Consider the following 26638-nt stretch of genomic DNA (forward strand, 5'->3'; position numbering starts at 1 on the left):
TCCTCAGAGCCAGCACACCAGCTGTTGGTATTTTGCTGGGGACCCAACAGTCCCTGGACAGGAGCTGGCTGTAGGGTGAGTCCTAAGCTAACTATAAGAACGCAAAAAGTATGTCATGAACATCCTAAGCCCTACCGGCCTCAGCATGAAGCAATCACTGAAAGCTTCCAGCATAAAGCTGTTTGCTTTTAATTCCTAATCTCAAACAACAGGACACAGAGCAGCGCGATAGAGTAAAGAAGTACCGCAATGAGAATTACTCCATGGCTCCTGCCTGTTCCCTGGACACACTGCTCCAGGAACTAGACACAAAGGAGCTACATTCCTGCCTTATCCAGGGCCAGTTCTGGCTCTGCCAGCAAGAACAATCGGGCTGCCAGGAACTGCGCCTTTCCCAACCCGTTTGATTTGGCTCCTTAGACGCGGCGCACCGCCCGCTCCAAAGTAAACCCGGCCATGCGCGCCCTCGCCGGGGCTCCGGGGCACCGCCTGAATCCGGCCCGCGGCAGCAGCACCCGCCGGGCGCGCCGCTCATTGGCCGAGCCGCCGCCGGGGGGCGGGCACAGCTCGGCAGTCTCCGCCAATGGGGAGGCGGGCGGGCGGAAGCGGAAGTACTGCCGCCATGCCGGGCGCCGCCGAGCGCGGCTCGGAGCTCTCCGAGCAGATCGAGGCCTTCGCGGCGCGGCTGCGGCGTGGCGGGGAGCGGCCGCGCTCCGAGGATACGGCGCGGCAGACGCTCTCGCTGCTGCGGAAGATCGTCGGGCACGGGCGATGGAACCGGGCCGGTGAGGGCCGGGCGGCGGCGGGCGGACTCAGCGTTTTCCCCGGGCGGGTGCGGCTCCCCCAGCGCTGGGACCGAGCCCGCGGCGGGGCAGTTGCACCCCGGTCGCGGCTGTCGGGTGCGGAGGGATTACAAGGCCAGGGCAGGCCCGATACGGCGCCGCTGGTGCTGCGGCTCGCGGGAGCTGGGGCCTCGCTAGCAGTGACCAGCGGATTCCCAGTGCTTGTCTTGCCACGGCGGAGCCCTTCCCAGCCTGCTGTGCTGTGCTCGGGAAGCATTACCCGAGGAGCTGCCGTGCTCCAGCCTTGCTCTCCCCTCACCGGCGTCAGTCCGAGTAGCACCTTTCTAGCAGCACGCGGCTTCCTCTTTCAAAGGAAAGACCAAATGCGCTGCTGATGGTCTTCCCTAAGTCTGTGTCGTGTCCAAGCGTTTCCGACTCCAGAATCCACAGTGGAACCAGCTGCTTTGTGAGGGGCTCTCTGCTCGCCTCTTCCTATTGTTTCTTGGTGCTGTGGTCCTTGTGCTGGAGCAGCTGCACATGGGATGTTCAGGGGAGTGCACTGGTTTGATGCTCACATGGGTTTGCTCTGGGCCTTAACCAAGACCCTCCCCTCTTTTAGGGGAGCTCATGGATCTGATCCGGACAGAGGGCCAGAGAATGACGGCAGCCCAGCCGTCAGAGACAACAGTGGGCAACATGGTGCGACGAGTATTGAAGGTCATTCGTGAGGAATATGGCAGGTAAAGTGCCCCTCTTGCACCTTGTATCTCTCTGAAAGCCCAGAACTGCCCTTTTAAGTTGCTTCTGTAAAACCCCTTTAGTTTCCATCATCCTCTTTTCCCACCTCTCCTAGACAGGGATTCAGGGAGTTTAACACCAAAGGAAATCCTGCTGATTCCACCGTGGGTGATGATATTTCCTCTTTAGAAACCCCTTGGTCTATGTGTTGTGAGTGCATGACAACAGTCTGTGCCCTGGCCTTGGGTTGTTCGCTCTGTCTGTACCCAGGGGGGTCCATCCCACTGCAGCAGTAGCCTCAAGCCTTCTCCTTGTCTATGGACAGCAGTGTTTGCAGATGACTTAAGAAGGCACTTTCTGGCAGAGATTTGGGTGTTTTTCTGCCAAGACAGCTATGGAAGCTCTTTGGTGTGGCATGGTGTGCCTCCTGTGGGTGGCTTGCCTTCCTGTCCCTTCACATCCAGGTGTGCCATACTGTGGGGACAGTGCTCAGCCTGGCTTTGTGCTCTTTCTTGAGGCTGAAATGGCCACTTTTCTCCACAGGCTTCATGGGCGCAGCGAGGAAAGTGACCAGCAAGAATCCCTGCACAAACTCCTCACTTCTGGAGGACTGAATGAAGATTTCAGAACCCCTTACCCGTCCCTCAGAGCTAATGTTATTGAAGCTATTAATGAAATGCTAATTGAGCTAGGTATGTATGGGTCTGAATTGCTCCTGAGTGAAGATTCTTATGGGATAGGACTGATGCTTCCCCCTTCTCTAGATAAAAATAAAACAACAAGAATCTAGGAGGCTTAATCTGAAGGAACCAAGGGACTGAAGCCCTGCTACTCCCAGGACTTAGTTTTAAATTCTCGTTAGCTTATGGGGAGATGGGTAGATTATGGAAGGAGCAATATGGGGGGCTGTAGGCCTGTGCTCTTGCTCTTCTGGGAAGTCTTGAGCTCTCCGAAGAAGAGTGTAAAATACCTGTGCACATATAATCTGACCCTTGTAACAAAGAACTGAGACACAATTTTCTTTTCCTGCTATACTTGTGACAAATCAGGCATTCAACCCACCTTCTGAGGCCCAAGTTGCCCTGCTATTGAACTACAAAACTGTTGAAGTTTTGTGGGCCTGGTGGTTATCTGGAGTAATGCTGACACAATCCACTCCCCTCACAATGGCGTTTTCAGTACAGCTATTTTTATATATAGGGAAGGTATAGCTAGGGAGCATGGAGCATTCAAGGGCCAGCTTCTTGGTTCCACTCCACTGGCAAAAAGAATGAGGAGAAAAGCTGCTCCTGCTCTGCCAGTGCTAATAACATTACTTTAGTGAAAAATGATCTTGTTGGAGGACAGTCCTAGCAGCAAAAGTGTTGCTTTTGCTGGCTGCTTTTACACCCACATCTTGCTTCTGTTACAGAGGGCACCACTGATAACATTGCTATGCAGGCGCTGGAGCACATCCACTCCAATGAGGTGATCATGACCATTGGCTACTCACGCACTGTTGAGGCCTTCCTGAAGGAAGCTGCTCGCAAGCGCAAGTTCCAGGTCATCGTGGCAGAGTGTGCACCGTTCTGCCAGGTGAGGCCTGGGCTGGCTGTACCATATTGTCCTGCATATTGTTACTGAAATCTTATGTCTGGAATCAAGATGAACGTTATGGAAATTCCTTTGCAGCTGAGACACTGGAGACAGCTCTTTATCCTATCCCAGCATCCTTGAGTTGAAGGGCTGTGTTTGGGTTTCATCACTTGGTATTCTTGCAGTTCAGACAAGAATTGAGTGCTGATACCTCTACAATTGCACTTCAGGAGCTGTGTCACAGGGAACCAATTGGATTCTCCCTCTTTTTAGGGTCATGAAATGGCTGTCCGACTGTCTAAAGAGAATATTGAAACTACTGTCATGAGTGATGCAGCTATTTTTGCTGTCATGTCTCGAGTCAACAAGGTAAGGAGAGCTCCACTGGAGGAGGGAGTTCATGGCAGGTTGGGTGCTTAGGCCTCTCAAATCAGCTGGAAGTCCCAGCAGTGATGGATGTTTCTTCACTGAAGACTAAAAATTGTAATAGTCCCTCTTCACTGCTGGGGTGGAGATTTAGTGTGGAACTCCAAGTCAGTATGATGACTGACTGAATGGTGATAGGTTTTTCTGGCTTAGTGGCTACAGTTACAAGAGAGCCTCAAAGGATTAACCTCAATTTTCAAAGGAGATGGAACAAAAAGCAAGATTACCCCTTTGCCTGAAACAGAAGATGACCGATGAAAGGAATCATTAAGGTTTGTCTTGTTGAACAGATCTGTTCTGTACTTTTATAGAGATGAAAACTTGGCACCCCAAAGTGGGGAAAAAAGAAGTACTTGTAACATATTAAAATCTAGCCACATAAATTCTTATCTATATATTTTGAGCTGCTTTATATTATTCCCTCAACCAAAATGCAAGGGAATTTTTGGAATGAGTAGTCAAGTTACTTGTACAAAGCTTACTTTGTAGGTTTGTAGAGCAACAGGGACCACAGCCCAGTTTCTGCTTGCTGTTCCCTGCAGTAGAACATACATTTGTCTTCTGAAGTTCTCCTGGCCTCCCTGTGCTGGAGTCATGCTCTTGTTAGTGAGGAACGTCTCAGTGCAGAGCCAGTGCCAGATGAAACAGATGAGGCATTCAGCTGCCCTATAACTCCAGCCGCTGGCTGGCTGGCTGTACTGACACAGTCTTCTTCCAGCTCATCTGTCAGGGTTTGAGCCAGGAAGTGTTCCTTCCCCAGTTTGCTGTGGAACATGCTATCCAATTCTGATTTGCCCTTTTAAGGTCATCATTGGTACAAAGACAATCCTGGCCAATGGCGCCCTGATTGCTGTGAGTGGGACTCACACTCTGGCACTGGCAGCTAAACACCACTCCACTCCACTCATCGTATGTGCCCCCATGTTCAAGCTTTCACCACAGGTAAGTACAGTAGCTCTTCAGGACCGCACCTGCAGGGGCTCTGTGGGAGCTTAGGGTGGAGAGCACCATCTGTCCCAAGGCAAGGTCAGTAAATGAGCCATCTCCCCCATCTAGCACTGTTACTTCAGATAAGAGATCCTCACCCAAATCTGGCTCACCTCAGGATCTCCTTGGAGCACTCCCCTCTGCCACAGGTGCAAAGCAGTACATTGGGTATAAGGATGTAGACCACTGCCTAGACTGATGAGACTGGCATTGCCATACTTATTTTTCCTTAACCACGACAGATTTCAGTTGATACCATTAGTGCTGAAAGGCAGAGAATGTAGACTGAGATATTAAAAACTCTTAAACTCGGTACTTTTTCAGTATAGGCAGATGAAATTGCAGACTGAGGAATTCACTCCTCCAGTTCACTAGGCTTTGATAAGGGCAGCCATATCATAGAAGGTTCTGAAAGCTTTGAGAAAAATCTTTCACCTGTAAATGTTAGGTTCTAGACACAAGCACTATGTAATTATTTTAAACAGAGTTAATACAACCTAAGAAGTCATCTTCTTATGTATTAGTTCCTTCCAGTTATAGGATCTGTTTCCACCAGGATAATCAGGTAGGTTTTTTTTTTTCCTGATCTTCCTGTACTTTTTCTCATTTAGTTCCCTAATGAAGAAGATTCATTCCACAAGTTTGTGTCACCACAGGAAGTGCTGCCATTCACAGAAGGTACTGGTTATTCCTTATACATCTGGTCAAGCTGGTTCAGACTGTAATATTTTTTTTGTGACTCATATAAAAAATTAAACATCAGACTATGTTATAACCCAAGACAGAAAATCCTTTTCAGAAAAGAGTGCTGTGAACCATCCAGTTTTATAAGTTTATATTACACAGAGAAAAAGTATTTCTTTTGAACACTGTCTTTGCAGTTTTGCTCTGCTCTGAAACAGTGTTTTATTATAGGATGGTGATTATGATGCCAAGTAGGTAGCAGTTTCCTGTGGGACAGGGTAGATGCCCAACACCAAGGGCAGCTTCCCTTAGTTGCTATAACTTCTTGAAACTTTGTTACATGATACAGCCATTGAAACAATGTCTCTGCCATGGGCTTCCGACACAAACACCATCTTTAGAAAGGTGTCAGTGCCCAAACCCATTTTCAGTTAGCAAAGTCCCTTTCAATTCTATTTCAAATGCCACAAATTCAAATGCCACATTTCTATGTGACAAAGACTTTTGAAATGAAGATAGCAGGCTTGGCACCAGATTTTAGTTTTGGCCTTCTGAGCATTTCTTCAAAGACTAACTTTGGCAGTATCAGGATTCTTGGATTACATAGTGGTAGGGTTTTTTGGCAATTAGAGCCATCTACATCAGAGGGGATCTGGGGTTTCCACCAACAAAAATGACCAGAAACAGAATTTTGCTTAATTCAAGATTGCTGTATACCTGTAATTCAATTACATCAGCGAAGAAATTGGAAAGTATTCAGGATGTTCAAGTACTGACTTGAGGGTGGCATGTGCATAGCCAGTTTCAGAGACTCCAGAAGCTGTGCAAAAGGCTAAATGTACTTTGACTTGTTTTGACTGATACTGTTGCTATTCACTTTACAGGGGAGATCCTGGCAAAAATTAATGTTCACTGCCCAGTGTTTGACTATGTCCCTCCAGAGCTCATTACTCTCTTCATTTCTAACATTGGGGGTAATGCACCTTCCTACATCTACCGCCTCATGAGCGAGCTCTACCATCCAGATGACTATGAACTCTAACACTGTGAAGCCCATCAGTATCTGGACTCTTTCCGTTTTTCTCTTCAGAAAGATACATCAGCTAATTCAAGTGTATATTGCAAACACAGGTTGTTGTGGGGAGCCAGTGGGGAATTTGCTCAGCAATGTCTTTCCTACCCAAAAGCAAGAGACAGCAGAGCTCTTGTCCAGGTTTTTCTCTCTATGCTGTGTCAGAAACGATGTGGAGCTGCTAACTCACTTTAATTTTGAAATAGCAGGGCATATGTGTAACTGGGGCAGCTAAGCTGTTACTTCAAAGTGTAAGTGTTACTTACGCTGCAATAAAGGCTGTTTACAGTGACCTCACTGTTAAGCACATCTTCCATATGCAGTTGTTTTGTTTCTTCAGCTAGCAGGAGTTTTACCAGTGTAGTGAGTTGCCTGCACTCACTACATGATGTAGTAGCAGGCTTTACAGCATGCTTTCACATGTGAATGTGACAGGAGTAGGAATCCATCAACAGTTGTCTTCAAAATGAATATTTAACTATTTAGTTATTTCTGTGGGGCTATGTGGGGATTTAGAAATCTCTCACTCAAGAACACAAACTGCAAGGAGCTGGAGAAGGCAGCTGTGGGTGTCATTCATTGCCAAGTTAAGTGTTTCCTGATTCTAAGTTGGTCTATATATACTATGAAGCTGGTCGATCCTCATTCCAACCACTGCCATGAGCCCAAGGAGTAAGTTTAGTGTGAACTTTATTAAGAAATACCTTCAAATTTTCAAAGTACTGTAAAATACACTTAATTAAAATTCCCCTCTCTATTATGCAATTATATATACAGAATTATGCTGTGCTTGCAGAAAAGTGCTTTGCTTTAGTAAGTGCAAGTGGCTGCAACTGCTTACACCCAACGTCCAGCACTGACAGAGCCCAGATGTACAGCACCATTCCTTAATTTTGAAGATGCTTCTCCAGGCTCCAAGGGTGGGCTCCTCCTGCCATGTTCTTGCTGGTCTCTGCTCCTTTGGTCAGTAGTTGGAGAGCTTTGGTGACTGCACTGGCTCATAACTTGGCTCCACACAGGGTTTGTAGTCTAACAACATAGCTCATGGATCATACCAATGCTTCTAGTGGTTGCAGTTTACAGTCTTAACCTTTTTTAAATAGGTTCTTTTTTTTTTCCAAATAGTTGCCATGCTCGTGCCATCTTCCTCAGTCTAGTCAAATTAGGTTTAGGCTGGAGGGAGGAAAATTAAGAAGCGTAAGTCTTAACTGAATAAATAAGTTTCAATGTTTCTATACTCTTTGCCCTAACACAGTCATTCCCAAGTTAATATCTAATTCGAAGTCCCACCTTTCAACACAATCCAATTTAATAATAATAAAGCATAGTAATAGCAACAGGGAGGAGTAATGATTTTGTTTTAAATTTAAATTTAAATGTAACCTGATTTAAATATAATTCAAATGTAATCTTGTCTAATGGAAGGCATTCCTACTCATGGCAACTAGATGATCTTTAAGGTCCCTTCCAACCCAAACTATCCTAGGATCTTATAATAAATGTTGCTATTCTTGTGCTTTATCTCCATTTTATAGCATCTTAAATTTTGGGAAAGTAAGCATTTTTTGCCACTAGCAGAATTTCCATGTTTTCCAAAATTTACACTTAAAAACTGCAAATACTTTAAATGTATGCTTAACCTTAAGGACACTATTCAAGTCAGTGTGACTATTCAAATAATATATGGTAAGATCCTTGCTAAAGTGTTTTCAGGGCAGATGGCTTATGTTCTAAAGTTTCATTTTATTGATAACAATATGTAAAAAGTAATATAAGTGCTGTGGTGGTGGTTTCGATGATCCTAGTTCCAGCACACATAAATGATGCACCTCTGATAATCCAGAACACGGAGTACCAGAGGTGTGTCCCACACTGTACCTGTTTTTCCTGCTGTAGATGGTCTATGTCTGCAAGAGGCAGCATTGAAGGTCTTCCATGAGCACACTGGAAGGGCAGCTTACAAGATGACAAAGCTTCAATAAGCCTGCAGCTCTCCTCCAAAGTCAAATGCTCGTTAAACTTAATGGCTCCTGAAAAAGAGAGACACATTCTAACCCCTGCTGCCAAAGAGGACTCCACTTCCTTCTACACCTGTAGTTTTCAGTGAAAACAAGGCATCTCCCAAAGATGAGCTGAGAGGCTGCAAAGGCAACCCAAAGGCTGCAGTGTGTCAGACTTGGGGCTTAGGTCAATTAAAGAGTATGCTGTATAAGGAAATCAGCTTTCCACAGCTTAAACTTTCACACAGCCCAAGTGTAATGGACAGTAAGATTATTACGTTTTGGTGTTTCAGGTAATGTTGCAAGAAGCAAATGGGCCTTTTTGTGTGTATGCGTTACAGCTGAAGTTAAAAACACGTCACAAATCAAGTATTAAACCAAGACAACAATTTCAGAGGCTTTAGTGCTTCTCCATGGCTGCCACGGACAGGTATAACTTCTGACACCAAGTCCTAGCCCTGCCAATAAGTCCTTTCTCACAAGTGAGCACTTAAAGGTGTCCAGAGGAAATTCAAGCAGAACATTAGGGAGTTACTTCAGAGGTGTTTGCAAACTTTAGCCTTCACAGATGCACAAGACCATCTGCAATCTGCTTTCAGCCATGGGACTTTTTTAGACACAAAAACCCAAAACATATTGACTGCCAATTGTAAATTGAGACACTGTTGAGAAAACAGATACTTCTGGTTCACGTTTGCCCTTTCAGTGTGATCTTGTTGATACTGTATATGGCACAGGAGTTGCAACAAGAGGCTAGAGCTACTGCAGTTTACACCAGTAAGGCCTGCTCATTGCCAGGTGCTGGAAAGCAACAGTTCCCTGAGATGTAAATTTTTACTGCACTCCTTCCAAAAGTACTTGAAATGCTGCAGGCACACTTAAACTACCACTTGGGATACTTAAAGGAAATTAAAAATTTGGGAAGAATGGCTAAGTGTTCTTCCCTACATGCTTTCAAGCAGATTCCAGCACCCTCCCCCTTGGCCCATCATAGAGCTGTTATTTGAATGGTTTAGAGCTCACACAGATGAATGTATCTCAGAACTGTATGTTTCACATGAAGATTGGAAAGTACATTAGGCCCATACAAGAATAAATTGAGGGACTATTGCTTATCCTTCAGTGCTGTCCATGAGCATTATCTCCTCACCCGTAAGAAACACAGTCTTAAACCCTGCAATAGCTGCAAACACATCCAAACACTGCCCCAGGAAGGATGTTGTGTAGAGAGGTAGGTCTGGGGAGAAAAAAAAAAAGAGGAAGAATAAAAGAAAAGTTTCCCTACCATGACAGGCTTGGGAAGCTAACACCTTCAGAAATGTAAGAGGCAGTGTCCCTCGTGCTCCTCCTCTTGTGGTCTGCATTAGCTAGAAGCAGTAAGGGAACAAACATGTTATTTTCCATTTATTTTGAGAAAAAAGAACTGTAACACAAAGAAAACTAAAAATGAGGGAAAGTTAGGTGATCATCTAGCCCACTCTCATTTGAAGCTCAACACACTCCCTTTGATTCACACAGCAAGCTTTGGATTGTTATAGTCAACTCTAGAAGTAGACAGCAACTCACCTCAACTTGTTCTTGAATAAGCTCCTAGAAAGAAAAAAGGTAATGTCATCAGTTGCTATTTTTCCCTTCTATCCCCCTACCCTACTTTGTTCATATCTGTCTATAATTTACTGTGTGATGGCCAGAATCAGAAAAAGTGATACAGTTGGTAGTACACTGACCATAGTGAAAGATGTAGGTGGAAGTCCTGACCTCCCACTGCACTCACATTTGCCAGGGGACTTCATTGTCTCCTTCATAACAGAGATCCTGTAATATCCTGGCCATGAATACAGAACAAGACCTACTATCATAACTTCACTCATATCCACAGCTGACCTCCACAATACTTTTAGTGATAGGTTGTCTTTTCCGTCGTAATTCATTGGCTTCTCTTTCTATAAAACACATTGGCACTTTCCTCACAAGAATCAAGGAGTTGCTCGTCTCAGGAAATGATAATTCAAGACCCAAATCCTCCAAGTCTTTGTAGCAGCATCTGAAGAAAAAAAAAAAACCAACAGAAATAACCCATCAACCACTGTATTTATTACTCCACAGCACATGCAAGTATTTCTGTAGTCCACATATATGGTTTCCTTATTTCACTTCCTGTAACAGTTTCCCATCTCAATATCCATGCCTCATGAGATTCCAAGTAATTTTGCCCTTTCAGCTTACATTCAGACATATTTTTTCACTCCAATCAACTGTGCATTTTTCATGTTCTACAACTACAAGATCTAAGAGTACTTGTATTATGTGAAGAGAGGCTTTATTTCTAGCTCTATAAATCTGCCTTTTCTGAAGATGCATGAGATGTCTGGTTCAACTCCAAATATTGAAATTACACAGAATTAAGACTACTTTAAGTCTAATCTAAAAGAACTGTGATTTCAATTGACACGTATTAGCAAATACTTAAAATGGAAAAAATATTGTAAGAGATTTATGATGGTTTAATGAACTTTATATCCTGTTAAACAAAGAGAACACAGGAAAGAACAACCTCTAGTTAATCATGACATATGTCAGCCTGTGGATGGAAAAATACACACAAGAATGAGACTTCACAGACAGATGAGAGCTTATCTTCAAAATGAAAACAACTCTTACAATATATACTTCATTAATTCAGGGAACATTCACTTAAAACAAAGGTGGTAAAGGTTATTTCTAGAAAAGAAATTCTTTGAACAAAAAATAGAAGCAAATCTAAACTTAGCTAAATCAATTATGAGAATAGTACAATTATTAGCCTCCATATGAACATGGCTTGTGAAATTCTGTTCAAAAAAAGAAGACATGTATAGCCTTCAGCAAGTATACAGAAAGACAAAAAGCCCATTGTGAATGAAATGACAAAATCCAAGCAGCTATTGAAGTCAACTGGGCTTTTCTGAGTTTTTAAAAATTATTATTAAGAGAAAAAATAAAGAAGGAAGTTCAAGAGAGTCAACAGAACAATGCATTACTACAATGCTTAGTAGACAAATAACAGAAGCAAAGCTGCAGGTGAACCAGAGATCCAGCTTTACGATTAAATTGCAAGCATAGCTAAAGTGAAAGGTCTTTTAGAGGATTTATTTTATTACACCAAACTTAACCACAGAATACAGTCACAGTCTGACAGTAACAATAACAACAGAATTTAGATTTTCACCTAAGACTTTTAATTCATAACTTTTTAGTAATGATAGTCCCACAAAGTAATTGCAAAGGGATTAACTGCTAATACAGACTGAAAAATTATTAGGTCACACAATAAAAGTACTAGTAAGCCAGCACCAGTAAGCTTCTTGCTGAAAATCACAATGGCATTCCTCTGTGTTGAATATTCATTCAACCAGTGTCCTTAGAAGAAACACACACCTTTTTGATTTACTTCCTTACTCATTTTTGTAGAATGTTTGTGATTTACCTGATGAAAAAAAGTAGCTCTCAGAATTTATTTGCTCTTTCAAAAAGCCTTTAATGCCACTACTTAAAAGCAGATAAAAAAAGAAATGCAAAAGGTTGTCATGGATAGAGAAGCAACATCTATTATGATTTAGAGACCACAGAAGCAAGGTATGCTGGCAACAGATCGTCAGTGTTCAACATGAGTCCTGATCTGTATCTTCATGACTGTTAATTAATGATGGGGAAAAGAAGAGGCATGGTCAAGCATGCAATTTGTAGAAAGCACAAAATTATTTAGGTCAGCTGATACTAGAGACAAAGTTCAACTCAATGAGAATTTAAAACAAGTAGAAAAATGAAGAACGAAATCAATAGGATGAATGAAAAAATGGGAAGAAAAATTGAATTTACTGCTCCTAAAAACAAATAAATACAAATTATCAGAAGTAATTTAATCTATTTCTACTTTTGGCTGGCTTCTACATAAACAACACAAATTCAAAAAACAATCCCCACTACTCTGTTTCTTTGTCATGACCCTCCACAGACAAGCAGCTCATACAAGCAGCAGTACCCAAAAAAGCAGACAAAATATCAGGTGTGGATATAATAAACAGAAAATATGGGCACAGCTACAAAGCTACTGTATGAATCAATGGGATTCTCTCACTTGGTATATTGTATTCAATTTTTAATTCTCTAAAATAGATCTATTAGAAATTAAAGTAGAAATTAATCAGCAGCTGTTGAACTTGGAGCTTGCCACAAGAATCACAAAAAAAAAGTAACGAGGACTGACAGAACTTCATCTGAAAATTCAGAACAACGCACTGAAAAAACCTCACAAATGCATGTGGCAGGTGATAGACAGGGATCTGGGGGAAAAGAAAGTCTGATGATGTCCAATAGGTCTGCAATAGTCCAACAGTAAACCTGTATCTAAACTCTCGAAGTACAAAAGTTAAATATCCTAATTGTAGCTAGGTCACCATTCTGAAACATTTGGGAAACAGTGTTCATTAGTTACTCTTGGCAGTCACCTAGGAAAAAGGAATGTGTTTTTGAAGGATTCACAATACAGACTTTCCATACCTCATCCTCTTCTCAAAAAGTGCCTGTAAAGTCAGTTCGACACTCTAGGCACTGCACTCCTTTGTGCACTCCCAGGTCCTGAGCCCCAGATAGGAGGAACTGTTGGAAGCTGCTTTGGCAGACTTCTGGCCCACACATGAAGGTTTACTTTCCCAGGGAAATCAGAACACATTGCAAAGACACAGAAATGGCACACCCCAGGATCTTGTCTTGAGATGTTGTAACAATGTGCCTAAGAAGCATATCTATTTCCCTCAGTACATACAGAGCCAACTGGGCTCTGCTCAAAAAAGAATCAACAACTTTTCTCCTGAGTTTCATGATAACCTGGCAATATATAGAGATCTTCCTGGTGAACAAAGCCATCCCCAAAAATTAAGAGCTAATTGTCACTACTAACCGTAGAAATCTTCTTTGCTCTTCTGTAACTTCAATCTCTAAAGGGGGAGAGATGGAGGATGACAGTATTTTCTTCTTGCCACATGCTGCAGCTTCCTTCTCATAGGAATCTGTGAATGAAACATTTAGAAGTATCCCTCTTAAAATATTTACGGAGGCATTACCCTTAATGACCCTCTGGTTTGGCATGTAATCCCCTGCTTGGATTAAAAAGTGACCACAGAATGCCTTCTCTTGAAACTTGTGGAGGACTGGGAATGTCACAAACCAGACAGCTAGTCTCTGGGGAAGGGTTGGTTAATGCCACTTTGTTTTTCCCACCAGTTCCAAAAAAGAGTCACTCTAAATAGCAAAAAAAACCTACTGATATATTTGGTTCAACTCAGAGAACAATTTTTCCACAGGAAAGTCAGATATAAATGGAGTTAAAATACCATTCATTAAGCATTTCTCCCTTCAGTCTTTACCTTTTTTCAGTACCTGACCAAAAGGAGCAGAGTTCCTGGAACACTGCAGGAACTGCGCAGTGTTTGTTGATGGAAGAGAAGGTCAATGATTTTTAAGTACTTGATGGATGGCTATTGTGCCTTTTAACACTGAAACCAATGGCTAATGAGTTTATACAGAAGACTATTATCCCTTTGCAAACAGTCAGACTGTGGAAATTTTAGGCTTTAAGCACAGTATTCAGCTAAAAAGGAACCAAATTAACTAGGCTCTTAGCTCAGCATCCCATGCCTTATTCTTCACAGTATAACCACACATACTTATTGATGTTGTTCTATTTCCTATTCATTGTTTTTACTATCTGTCTTCCTGCTCTTTCATTATGTCAGGGCTATTTTAGTTCAATAGTTCTGTGGCTAGGGAGTATATATTTTATTTTTGGAAAGGCTGTAAGAATTTTCAGCTGCCAGTATTATGACTGCTATAGACACTGAATGTCTGCACTCTTCTAGGGATCAGGATAAAGATGACAAATGGATATCTTATCGGTTATGTACATCCCAGAGAGCTCATTTCTACTTTCCTGTGCACTGATTATCTTTGCTTCTTAGACCGCCTGAATCCTCACCTGCAATCAGCTGCTCCAAGCGGATCCGTTCATGAGCTGCATGTTGGTCCACCAAAATCAAGAGGTTTCCATCTAAAAATGTACCACAACAGATGAAATATAGGCACCTTTGTACCAGACAACTATTCAGAAAGAATAACGACTTCCCAGAAGCCACATTCAGAAGATAAGTATCAGCTTGTTTCACAGAAACAAAGTGAGGAGGAGGCTGTTTTGGCAGAACATAAAGTTACTACAGAACAGAAATTCAGTGGTCCAAAATGGTGGTTAAATTAGGTAATTAAATTGAGTCAGGAACTCTTGTCTATTGACATCTTCATCTAACTTAAGAATGAGAGCTGAGGTCACCTATAAACTGTTTTGTTTGACGGTCTTTCAAAATGTTACAAAAACTACTGATTTTGAATGCCTTTTTTGTACAGCTTCAGAGAGTTTCAACAATGAATATGTCCAGACACTGTGAACAGAGCCTGAAAGATATTAGCAATTTGAGTACAATCTATTTTTATAACATTAATCTGAAGGCAGTAGGAACCTCAACAATGTCCAAAATAAAGATAAAGAAGATCCAAGAAATTTCAAGCAAAGACTAAGATTTTCCTCTACTAACAATATCATCCCAAGGCAAGAAGAGATTACAAATAGAACAGTGCTCCCTCTGCAGTCCACTTGACAGCCACCTCAACTTCATGCTATTAACCAGTCTTACCTGCCTTTTTATCCATTCCATTCCTAGTGTTAATTAAACAAGCGATAAATTTATTGTCCACTTGCTGAAGAACCTGTAAGATACTCATAAGACTCATTACAGAGCAGTAAAATTATTTTTAAAACGAAGGCAAACAAAAGAAACAACAAATGGATCAAGACCAACAAATAGCTCATATGATGACTGGAGGACTGGAGGCCACATCTTTCCTAACCCAAAAGGCCTAGCAAAACTAGACTGAGAAGCTATATAGTTATTCTTTATAAATACAGTGGGGAATGAAATATGGAAAAGGCAGAAATTATTTAAGCTAAAAGATAATACTGGCAGAAGGTCAAATGACCATTAAATGGTCATGAAACAGTTTTCGTCTGGATCTAAGAGGAAGTTTCAAAATATAAAAAAAATAATTCTGGATAAACTTTTTCAAAGATAGTAATAAGGACATAAACATTAATTTTTCTAAAGTGAATTAAAAGGTCATGTTGAAACCTCGAGTTGGGAATGAAAACTGTGCACAGTGATGCTGAGTAATTGATTTGTTGATATCACCAAAAGAAAATATAAACAATCTTTTTTAACCTGCTAATCATCTGCAAAAGACAGGAAGCAATTTTTCCCTTCATTTTTTGATATAGAATTTGCTTCTGTAACTTGATTCCACTTTCCCCTCAAACATCAGAAATCAACCAGAGCAACAGGCAATACTAAGATGAGGTGCACAATGCTTTCAGTATCTTACTGTTAGATTTCAAATATATAGATATGGTGTTATGGAGGAATTTCTCCCACTGTCACATAGCTCATTCTGAATTCTCTGTTTCACAACGTGCACACTGTTCACCTGGTAGGTAAAAATTAATGGATGACTCTATTTCTTTGCAGGGGTGCAAGACTAATGATTCTTTTTATTCTTTTTCTGTTGCATGATGCAACATTTTCTGCTTTTAATCTTTTGTAGAGAGATTCTCAAAATTGCTATACTGAAGGCAGTATTTAACTTTATCAGGGATAGGAAGAAGTAATTTCCTCTAGTTTTGCCTTCTTAAAACATAGGAAGGAAAACATGACACAGGTAATCACAGAAACATTCAGTAAGTTTTAAAGAACAGTTCTTACTATGAGAAAACAAATGGTACCTTCCATTCTCCATCTTTCCTCTCTTGTCTTTGTGAAACATAATCTGTTCACTACAGTAACTTTATTTACTCCTATTATTCATGCACTCATAATGTAAGTAAGGGAATAATTTGGATCCTTGTCCACCCTGGAGATGAACATTACCACGCTTCACACAGTCAGAACTTGCAATCTCAAAGTCAGCAACCTGACTGTGTAAGAGCAGTGCCAGCTGGACCTGTAAGCCTTTTGTCACTGGGATACAAGAGAGGGAGAGAATCCACTCTGGTATTTCTAACCAAGCAAGCCATCAAATATGTAAGTTGAAGACACATATTTATATTAGATTTTTACTCAAAACGTTTGATTAAAAATAGTAATAGTAAATACTTGATATTTTTATGCCATTCCAAAAAATCACTTTTAAGGGCAGACATAAATCTTAGGGTGAAATTTCAAGTTCTTCCATTAAATCTTGGATTTGATTTTGAAATCACTCTGCTAAGGAATAAAATTTCTAAGGTAAATAAAAAGGGAATATACAGGACACAGAATTAAGAGAAATATGAACTAAGAAAATGCCTACAACAAATATAAAAACTGTACTTTAAACCATCATTTAGTTAATAATGTTTCTAAGCAGCAGTAACAGGGCTATCTCTTGATTTTGATTTAATCATACTAGTCAAGTAATTCTAGAGTCACTTGGAGATAGCTGATTAACCATGAAATGATACTAAGATAATGGCATGACACACATCTGCTGGTATCACACATGACCAAGAATTCTGTTAGTGCTTGTGAAAATTAGGAATATGAACTGTTTTCCTGGATATTTCTTTCCTACCAGGTAGAATCATCAGCAAATCCCAACTGCTGAATGGGAATTTGGGGGTGAAATAGTAACAGATTATATTGTACCTGCATTGAATGAACCATGTCTTTGGTGAAACGATAAGGATACAAGATATTGTGAATTTTCACAGCCAGACTGTCAGCCTGATTGCTGGTCACATCAACTGCAATCTGTAAAAACAGGATCCCAGAGTTATTCCACATCAAGGAAAGGCTTGATGATAGGTCTAAAAAAACCCCAAACACACAGAGCAAAAACTCCAAACGAACCAGTTTTAATAAAAACTGGAAATAACTCTGCATTTCACAAACCAAGCTTTCTATACAAGAATAACACTAACTAAAAAAATCATCTGGCAATTTCTCAGCTTCTACCCCCATGTATCTTTCCCATCTGGCTATTACCTGTTAATTTCAATGCATCCAGCTGATTCCAAGTACCTATGAAAAGCTGAGGTTAATCATCAGCCTACGTGAGCTCTCAGGGGATAACATTACAAAGGATGTATTAGCCTAGAATGAGTCAGAACACACGTCACCACAAAGACTGAACAGAACTGTTCCCTTCCAGAAACTCACCAGCAGGTGGTTTGCAGCTCCATGCCTATTGTTTGCAGGTGGAAATGGTTACATACATATGTTTACACACACACAACATGAGGATTGAAGATAATGCTACCTCATGACAGCAAAGGAAGTTTTTCTAAAAGCTCCAACATTGTTTCCCTCTCACACGCTGTAATCCTGGCCAGGCTTTAAAAACAGCTATGGTAAAATACACTTTTAAGAACTGCTCAAACCTCGGTTATTCCATCTCTGTCCACAAAGCAGACTATATTACAATTTTGCCACTCAATAACTTTTAATTTTGAGATGACTATTTCTATAGAGGGAAAGACAGTTTACAATGTTTTGGTTTTGAAATTATGTAAAATTAAAGGTTAGCCTGATATCTGCTTCTCTTTGAATAATCCACAACAATGACTTGCATCTAAATAGTTTATAAAAACCAAAACTGCCAGGTCCACAGTGTAACATATCTCTGGATAACTCACATGCAACAATCATTATATTTGCAATTTTGGAACCAATGTCAGAAAATAACAAAAATCTAAAATTATCCCTATTTCAGCATGAGATGCAAGGTAATGCTTACCTCTGGGCAGGGAACAAAAACAGGATTATCCCATTCCAAAAGCAGTGACTGGAGAGACTCTCCTTCAGCATCTAGGAACGAACACATAGATAATACAGGAACTACCACCATCTGTAAATAGAATGTTCACTGGGTACCTCAACCTCACGCAAGTATTATTTCACTTTTTTACTTCATAAAAAGGGGAGAGTGTACAAATAAATAATGGAATGTCGCACTAGGCTCCTGTACTGTCTGCTTTAACTAGGAAGGGCAGTGTCCATCGTTCCGATTCCTAAAAATGCTGTAACACATTCAGCACAATTCAATAGGCCTGGAAAACGGGTGGAGGGACAGAAGAAAAAGAAAGACCTGTTTAGCCACCCACTCCCTCTGGACAAAGTTACATACCAAAAAGATTATTTCACCCTTTCCACTGCAAAAAAAAAAAAAAAAAAAGTGTGAGGATTGAAGCTATTTTTCACATTCCAAGGCTGGAATGAGTACAAAGAAAGGAGTAGGTAATTATTCTTTTAAACTCATGACATAATTCAACAAAGAATTGGGTATTTCATCCTGTAAATAAGTATCCTTTAACCTGCCTTCAACCTGAACTATTTTTTTCCAGTTCTAGATGTGAGATGACTCACACAGTCTCACTGTTAACAGACCTTGAGTAATTCTGGGTTCCTGTTGGGACATCTGGGAGAATTCTTTGATTTGTTTTTACAACAGAACACTGTGTCCTGGAAAGCTGGCCCTACCTCTCAGATTCTGGCTTGCCTGAGTCTTCTCTTTTTGAGGTCTAGGAAGGAAGGGAAGCACAATCTCACTTCTAAAGGGATGGCATCTGAACTGAAACCCTGAACAAAAAAATAAATTTACTGCTGCATAATCAGCAACATGCAAAATTACTAAAAGCTATACAATTATTATATTCTTATAAAAGAGTGTGTATCTTAGGCCTGTAAAATTTTGAGTATCCCACGGATTTTGCAACCTAATATTGAGAAATAACAACACGTATGTAAAAAGCTGAGAATTATCAGACACACATGCCTTGGGAAATGTAAAAATATTACCATGGTTTCTGCAGGACTGTATTTAAAAATTGGCTTCTGCTTTAAACTTGTAATAATTATTTCCAGAATTAGTGCAATCAGAAGTGTTTTCCCCAAAGAAAAAGGATGCATATACTAGTCTATCAGAGATCAAAACACTGCTGAATTCCCTCTGTTAATGAGTGGCAAAACTGTCAGTCTATCACCATTCCTATCAATACTTAATACAGATATCAGGAATTTGTAAAATTGAAAACTACAAGTCAGTGAGCTCACATGAGATAACACAGTCCAACAATATGTTCCCACCCACCTAGAAATGATTTAATATTACAAACTTGTATTGTTATCAAGAGTATTAAGAAAAGTGGCTTAGATTTCCAGCACATTGGTAAACATTTCACCCTTCCTTTGGTACAATTCAGTCTTCTATTATTTGTGAAATAATAATGAATTAATAAAGTTCCTTTCTACCAAGAAATTAAGGGTGTGCATTCAGGAAAAGAGGCAGAGTGATAATGCCAAAGAAAACCAGCTGTGTGCTGATAAGCTCAGTGTGAAAAGGCTCTATAAAATCTTAGGCCAGTCCAGAGACTCCTGACTGTTGGCTCCATTCCAGTGAGGACTAGTGACTCTGGGGACTAAGAATCCTTTCAAGAATCCAAACTGGCAGCCCAGCACTGGAGAGTAACTCAGTATCCCATTGTCACAAAACCCAGAGGAGAGAACAAAATGGCCTGATGTAGTTCCTAGTAAACTGTGGCAAATTGAAGAATGCTGCCTAATTCAGACTCTGACAGAACTTTTATAGCTATTGTCACGAAAAGACAATATCTCTCAAGTTCACAGAAGAATCTATCATCTGTAACAACACAAGTCCAGGATTTTATACATGTAGTAGACAAAGAGTCATCTCCCTGTTTTTTCTTGAAGGAAAAATCCTTGTTGAAGATACACGTTGTTCATAAAGTTAGGATTTACTTGCTCCAAGGCTGGTGAGACTTCAGACTTGGCAGAGATATTATTAATATGATTCTTCTGACAAGTAACATCAGAAAAGGTGCTGAGGAGAATAATGTATATACTTCAGGCAGGCAAACCCCTTACAATTACCATATTTGAGCAGTCATTTTTACCTGCCTCAGTTAGATCATGAAGATATAGCCGTGTAATGACATAGCATAACGTAAGGAACAAAAACTGCAAATATAGCTGGCATAACAACAAAGATCAGGTTGAGCTAGGATAGTTTCCTACAACAAATGCGTTTTTCAAAAAGGCATCCAGTGGTGAAATGAAGTTTGATAAATTTGCCTGTAGCAATCAGTTTAATCAGTATGAAGATGTTTGGGTCTGGCCTACAAAATCTAACATCCCTGTTGAGCACGTGGCTTGTGGCTGGAAAAGATAACAGCCAGCCACTGCTGTCATGAAAAAGAGGATATGGATTATTCTTACCTACTTCCACCTATTGCTAAGCAGTGTAACTTCCCTAGAATTATGTATGAGATGCTATTCTTAGGGGCTATGAAATTCTAAGTCAATACAATGAGATTATTGACACTACTCTAAAAAGCAAAATGAAAGCATGCAAGTGAAGCAATCTTTCTACTCCTGGGTCTTAACAGCAGTCCAAAGCAGTGGTCAAAATGAAGAGACGTGAATGCTGTGTTAGGACACAGCTATGTTTATTCCTATGGCTGAAAGGAACAAACATCCTTTGCTTCAAAAACATATGAAAGAACATGTTTGTTGAACTTTGAAAACCTAAGACCTATAGGATCTAGCCACAGTTCAAACTTCTTGTGAAGGTTTGGGAGGTCCATCTCCTAACCTAAGAAAATAATAAAATCAGACATCTCCCCAGAGAACTGACAGAGTTTAGGAAGACTGGCACCACGGATACAACAGAGAGTTAACACTTACTTAGCTGAGGCTAAGAACAGTGCCATGGGAAGTAAAAAGAGGCAATACAATATATGTCTTCAAAGCCTACAGACTGTACATCATCTGAAAGCATAAGGATACATATAAACATAAATGCACTATCAAACATTTTGGATAGCAGGTCAAGTTCTACATCTCAAGGCTTTGGCTGATTACTAAAGAGTACTGTGGGCAACAAAATTGGTATATCACAGAAACGAAAATGTTAGTCAAGGAGTGTATATTTGTGCTTGCAAGTAGTTTTGCTTAATAAAACTTGCATCAAATTTTCTTCAATGGAACATAATAAATATTAAAAAACTTTTGGCATCAATTATTATACATAAAAGGAAATAGCTCAACAACTGAAACACCTACTGCACCAGTGTTTCTGTGACTGGTGACATACAAGTAAGTAACAGACAAAAACAGAACAAACCAAAGGCCATGAAAATTGATTAGACAATTTTTTTACATGATAACTATCTAGAAAGAAGTCCAAACTACTTTTTCAGAACAAATTATGCAGTAGAAAATAATGTCTACACAAAGAATGGCTGCATCTTCACTCATAAAATCTGCCAATAGACAGAATGAGGAACAGCTTGAGAACACAGATATATCCCTTGAAGGGAAAATTATCAAAGACAGTACTAGACAGACAAACTAGATTAGGAAGATACAGAAATTCAACACTCAACAGACACATCGGTGAAAGCTCATGGACACCATGCCCCTGAAAAAATAATACAATGCAGGGTTCTTTCACTAGTGGAAAAGGTCCACCATCAAAACAGCAATAATGTTGTACAACAACTGCAACAAAGTGTAAAAGAACAGCCTGCCTTCTAAAATCCATGGACAGGAGATTACACACTCTCAATGAAATTAGATTTTTTTTATTGTTCTTTCAAGGGCTCCTTTAAATTTTGTATGCAATTTGAAAAAAGATCACTTTAATATAAGGCTCTCTTTATCAACACATTCTTAGAAACATAACCATTTAGGACAAAATGGTAAAAAACACAGTACTTTTCTGGTACCCTTAATTTGAAGTATGTTTCTCATTTTATATGTGACAACAATTATATGTAACTGTTATCACAGAGAATGTCATGATGCCCAGGGAAAACTAGGCAGATATATGTTAATTGACATGATGCTGACATTTCTTTTTACCATTTTATTAAAAATTATCTTTTTATATATTTACTGTTAATGTTTTATTGTCTCCATAGCTCCCAACACTGTCTTGTTTTCCATGCAGCTATTACCTACAAGGCAGTGACTAACTCAGTAAAAGCTCTCAGCTGCCGCCAGCAAGATTATTTCATGCACCTACAACAGTTTTCCTCATCCCATTTTTACAACCACCACCCCTCTTACCATTCTCTGAAACAACATTCACAGCCATTGTTGTTATATCTTGAATACAGGCAGTTTGAAATCCTTCACTAGGAGGAGTGCCATAGGTGCTGAGTCCAGTTGCTTTATTGATGTATACTGTCTGACCCGAGACAGCATCAAAATCTTGCAGCCAGACAGAACACGGATCATTCCTGGGACTGCCTGTGTTTGTGTTGCTGGCAGAGAATTCCAAGTTCCTTTGTAAGGTCACATGGGGAACCTCAGTATCTTTCATTTTTTGTTCTGAGGATTCATCTAACTGACTTTTTTCTTTACATATGACGTTAGTACAATCATTTTTAGCAGGTAATGATAAAACATTGCCTGAAGAGACTGTGTACTCTCCTTCTATACTGCTGAGTGGTGATGAGCTGACAGGACTCTTCACAGACTCTGCTATCACACCATCTGATTGGGAGCACTCGGCCTCCTCACAAATGCTGGACTTAGACTCCCTCACTTTTTTCACTGAGGATTTATATGTTTGACAAACATTATATAAAAAATCATTATCTGAGGATTCAAGATCAAAAGAATGGTCATCATTTCTATTTGAGTCTGTTTGGAATTGTTTGCCAAGTTGTTTTACTTCTTTGTGATCAGTTTTCATTCTGGACAGTTTGGATGATAACGATCCTGGAGATCTTTTACACCTTGTATTTTTGCTACTAACCAGAGAGTAATCAGACAATGTCAAAGGACTTTGGCAAACGGCTCGTTTGTCCTGTGACACTTCTCCACTGCAAAATAAAGTCTTTTCCAAAGAACCAAAACCTTGGCGAATATTATTAGAATCTGCATCTTCTGCAAGCGGAGCTTCACAACTGTTGAAGTTACTATGATTGTCATTCCCATTCTTTGAAAAGTCACAGTTAGTTTCTGTATTAAGAACTGGGAGATCACATTCACTTCGCTCTGATGTGGATGTTGGTAGCTTAGACTTAACTCTCCCATAATACCTCCTGAACTTTTCTAATGATCCCAGCTGTGTGGATAAACTCAGTTTCTTAGAGGGCTGAGGTCTTGGCACAGCTATCTGTCTTCTAGTGTTTTTGATAACAATTTTCTTGCGAGGAATACCTGAAGAAGTTGCCAGCGGCAATTCCACATTATTCGATGCTTCATAAGGTCTTTTATTGGTAGCAGTAGGCATAGCTATCTCCTCCCTCACCTGATGTGACAAAGGTTTATTCTCATTAGCATCAGTCATGCATACTTCTCTGGTAAAAGAAGCTGTATATTCTTTATTAGTATTACTGGAAATACCCTTAGCATTTGAAGACTGAATCACAACATTCACTTTGTGGTCAAAAATATCCTTGGCACTGACAGGGCCAGGCCTACGCTGTGTGTTTAATGCAAGATTTGTTTCTGTTGTCTCACAGTCAAGTGGGGGCTCATTTTGCATAACACTTTTAACAAGCTCTGTAAGGCACAACTTTAATGGTATTGAACTAACAGCCCCTTTTCTGACATCATCTTCCCCTTCACCTGTTTCCCTGTTTCTTTTTGCATTACATAGTCTGATTAATGAACTTCTAGAGGCAGTTTCAGATCCCGCTGCTGTTTCAGTAGGGTCTTCTCTCTCAGGCAGTGACTGAATAACATCCTTACTTAAGACACGGACCTTATTGCTTTCCCATATTACTGGACCTTGCTGGCTGCCCACAACTTTTTTATTTATCTCTGCACAATCCCCTAGGTCACCACAACCATCTATTTCTCTTATTTCTCTTCTGGCCCCTCCACTGAGAGAGGAACGAAGACGTTCTGAAGGTTTCAGACGAGTATCAGGTACTTTTTGAGAACTGTTAGTGTATTTTGGCTCCTGTTCTGAGGTATTTGATTTCACTAAATCAGAAACTGTGTCATCTTTGCTTGACAACGGAATCTCTGCTTTATTGTTTCTACATGGATCAGACAACTCAGCAGTGTTCTGAATTGGGGCATTTCCAGTTTCCTGTACATTTTTACTTGACTGTATAAGACTTGAACTTTTTTTTCCAGTAATAGGTTTCCTCTTAACATCTTTTGATTGCAAGGTACACATCTCATAAGAATCCACAATTCCATCACATGCTTTCTTAAAACTTTCTTGGATGCTCTTCTCGTCAAGAATTGAGGGCTTCAGACCTGGAGTGTTATTCAAATGAAAGTCACTATGTTCATTAAATTCTCTGATGTCCTCACTACATGGTTCAATAAATAAATGCTCTCGTTTCAAAAATGTTTTCACTCCTTCCTCTATGCAAGTTAGAAGAACATCCCAGTTCTGGAACTCAATCAGAGTCTTTGCAGGTTCCAGGCACACATCATAGTCACTGTATGCACAGGTTACATTGAGAATAAAGATCCCATACAACTCTGGTCCACAGCGATGGCGACCAGGACTTGAATTAGCCTGTCGACTTGCAGGGACACTTTTTGCCTTGCAGATTACACTTTCTTTTCTTAATAAAAAATCAATTAGTTTATGTAGTCTTGTCTTTAAAACAAGCCTTCTATTCACATACAAGAACTGCATATTCTTATTGTAATGTCCCTCAGTACTGATAAAACCACTTATCTCAAATCCTCTAGACTTGTGATTTATTTCTCGCAGCTTCTGGGATCTGCCCAGTCCATAAATTTGACAAAACCGAGAGTATACATCTCTTGTCTTAGGGAGCTGAAGCACCATAGAACAAGAAATATCATTTCTTAAAGAAAGGGAAACAGAAGGATGCATTAGTGAAACAGCCTCTACCTTCTGTCTCACTCTCTCCATTTCCAACACAGGATCCATACACTTTCTCCTCACTGGCAACTGATGGAACAGATTGCACACGGTGACTGTAGTTCCGCCACTTGGTCTGTTCAATCCAGCTTCACACACTTCCAGTGCTTGCCCATTGTGAAACAGTTTCATGAATGTTTTTGCTGTTTTACTGGTCTTAGATGAGATTTCTACTACACTGGCCATGTTGGCTATACTTGCCAAAGCCTCTCCTCTAAAGCCATAGAAAGTCAAGTTCTCCAAGTCTCTCACTGAGCTGCACTTGCTGGTGAAATAGCGCTTTCCAATAGCCTTTAAGTCCTCTTTCCCCATCCCAGAGCCATTGTCCACCACCTGGATCTTGAAAGCTTCCAAATCCACCCTGATAGCTACACATGTTGCTTTGGCATCGATGCTATTGAGGACAAGCTCCTCAACACACTGTCCGAGTGAGTTGATAGTGACTCCAGAACGCAGCCTGGCTCGCACATCTTCCACCAAACATTTGATCATGTCAAAATCTGACAGGTGAGGAATACAAGAAACTGCAGGGAGCTCACTGTTCCATGTTCCTAAAACATGGAGAGAAAAGGGGAAAAAATTAAAGAAATACAAATTGAAGACCTGAAAAGATTGTCATTTATTTCTTTCACCCTCATAAATAACACTTTTCTTAGTTTTCTTGGCATTCTGAGGCTTTTTCTGTGATTACTTTCATGCTCAGGCTCTGACTACTCACTGTCAGTGCCTTCAGGTTAGATGGCCAGAGCCTGAGTCTAAGCTCCTTACTAACAATATGCTGTGTTCTCAAACAGCATAACCAAATCACACTCCTACCTTACGAGGCAAAACTCAAAGGACCTGAAAGCAAAAGGTCTCTACTGCAATTTTCATCAGAATCACAGAGTAAATTTCACCAAGAATTGGGCAGAAAGCTGTTTTTCTCCTGTTTTTACCTCTATGTCCCCACAAAAATTCACAGTACTTCGTCCTGGTCAAACAGCATCTGCTGCTACTTATCCAGGAAAGGAGTAAAACGGGCTTGGCAATGGGTGTCAGGCAGAGCAAGCTGTTTATGCGAAAGAGAACCCACTGTTTCCAAGTCCTTGGCGCCTACTGGTTTCCTAGTGGCATTCAAAGGTCCTGCCAGCCGTGCCTGGGGATCCGGTGCCGCCGCTGTGAGAGGTCTCCCGAGGCTCCCGGCCCCGGGACTTGAGGAGGGCGGAGCGGACCCGCGGCTCAGCTCGCCACCTCGAGCTGTTAGTGCCCTCCCCTCACAGCCGGAGCGCTCTCTGCTTCCTCTTCGGGGCCGCCCCGGGCCCCGCTCCCGCCCTCGCCCCCTGAGCACCCACCGGACCGGACCGGACCGGACCAGGCCGGCCCCGCAACGGCCG

General features: G+C 40.8%; 2 protein-coding genes across 10 annotated transcripts; one reads left to right on the forward strand and one right to left on the reverse strand.

Annotated features, from left to right (window-relative positions):
- The first annotated feature begins 576 nt into the window (after positions 1-576).
- On the forward strand, positions 577-6573 carry EIF2B2 (eukaryotic translation initiation factor 2B subunit beta). The gene is made up of 8 exons (XM_014890295.2): positions 577-785; positions 1402-1522; positions 2064-2212; positions 2932-3095; positions 3369-3464; positions 4326-4463; positions 5120-5186; positions 6077-6573. Exons 1-8 carry the CDS (start codon positions 584-586, stop codon positions 6232-6234), a joined length of 1095 nt encoding a protein of 364 aa, XP_014745781.2. The 5' UTR covers positions 577-583; the 3' UTR covers positions 6235-6573.
- Positions 6574-6937: 364 nt separating this feature from the next.
- MLH3 (mutL homolog 3) lies at positions 6938-26538 on the reverse strand. Of its 9 annotated transcripts, none has more exons than XM_088167355.1 (12): positions 26338-26538; positions 22469-25816; positions 18117-18187; positions 17027-17131; positions 14987-15059; positions 14278-14349; positions 13204-13312; positions 10149-10308; positions 9831-9854; positions 9550-9631; positions 8143-8294; positions 6938-7437 (listed from the first exon to the last, which is right to left on the reverse strand). In XM_088167355.1, the coding sequence occupies exons 2-12, from the start codon at positions 25755-25757 to the stop codon at positions 7360-7362; spliced, it is 4215 nt and encodes a 1404-aa protein (XP_088023481.1). In that variant the 5' UTR covers positions 25758-25816; positions 26338-26538; the 3' UTR covers positions 6938-7359. The 9 variants fall into 9 exon arrangements, 8 of the variants coding, with proteins under 8 accessions (XP_088023481.1, XP_014745768.2, XP_088023487.1 ...); XM_014890282.2 differs by lacking the exon at positions 26338-26538 and adding an exon at positions 26201-26334; XM_088167361.1 differs by lacking the exons at positions 18117-18187; positions 26338-26538 and having other exon boundaries at positions 22469-22635.
- Between the last annotated feature and the right edge of the window lie 100 nt (positions 26539-26638).

Source organism: Sturnus vulgaris, chromosome 6, assembly GCF_052056855.1.
Source record: "Sturnus vulgaris isolate bStuVul1 chromosome 6, bStuVul1.hap1, whole genome shotgun sequence".
Lineage (NCBI taxonomy): Eukaryota > Metazoa > Chordata > Aves > Passeriformes > Sturnidae > Sturnus > Sturnus vulgaris.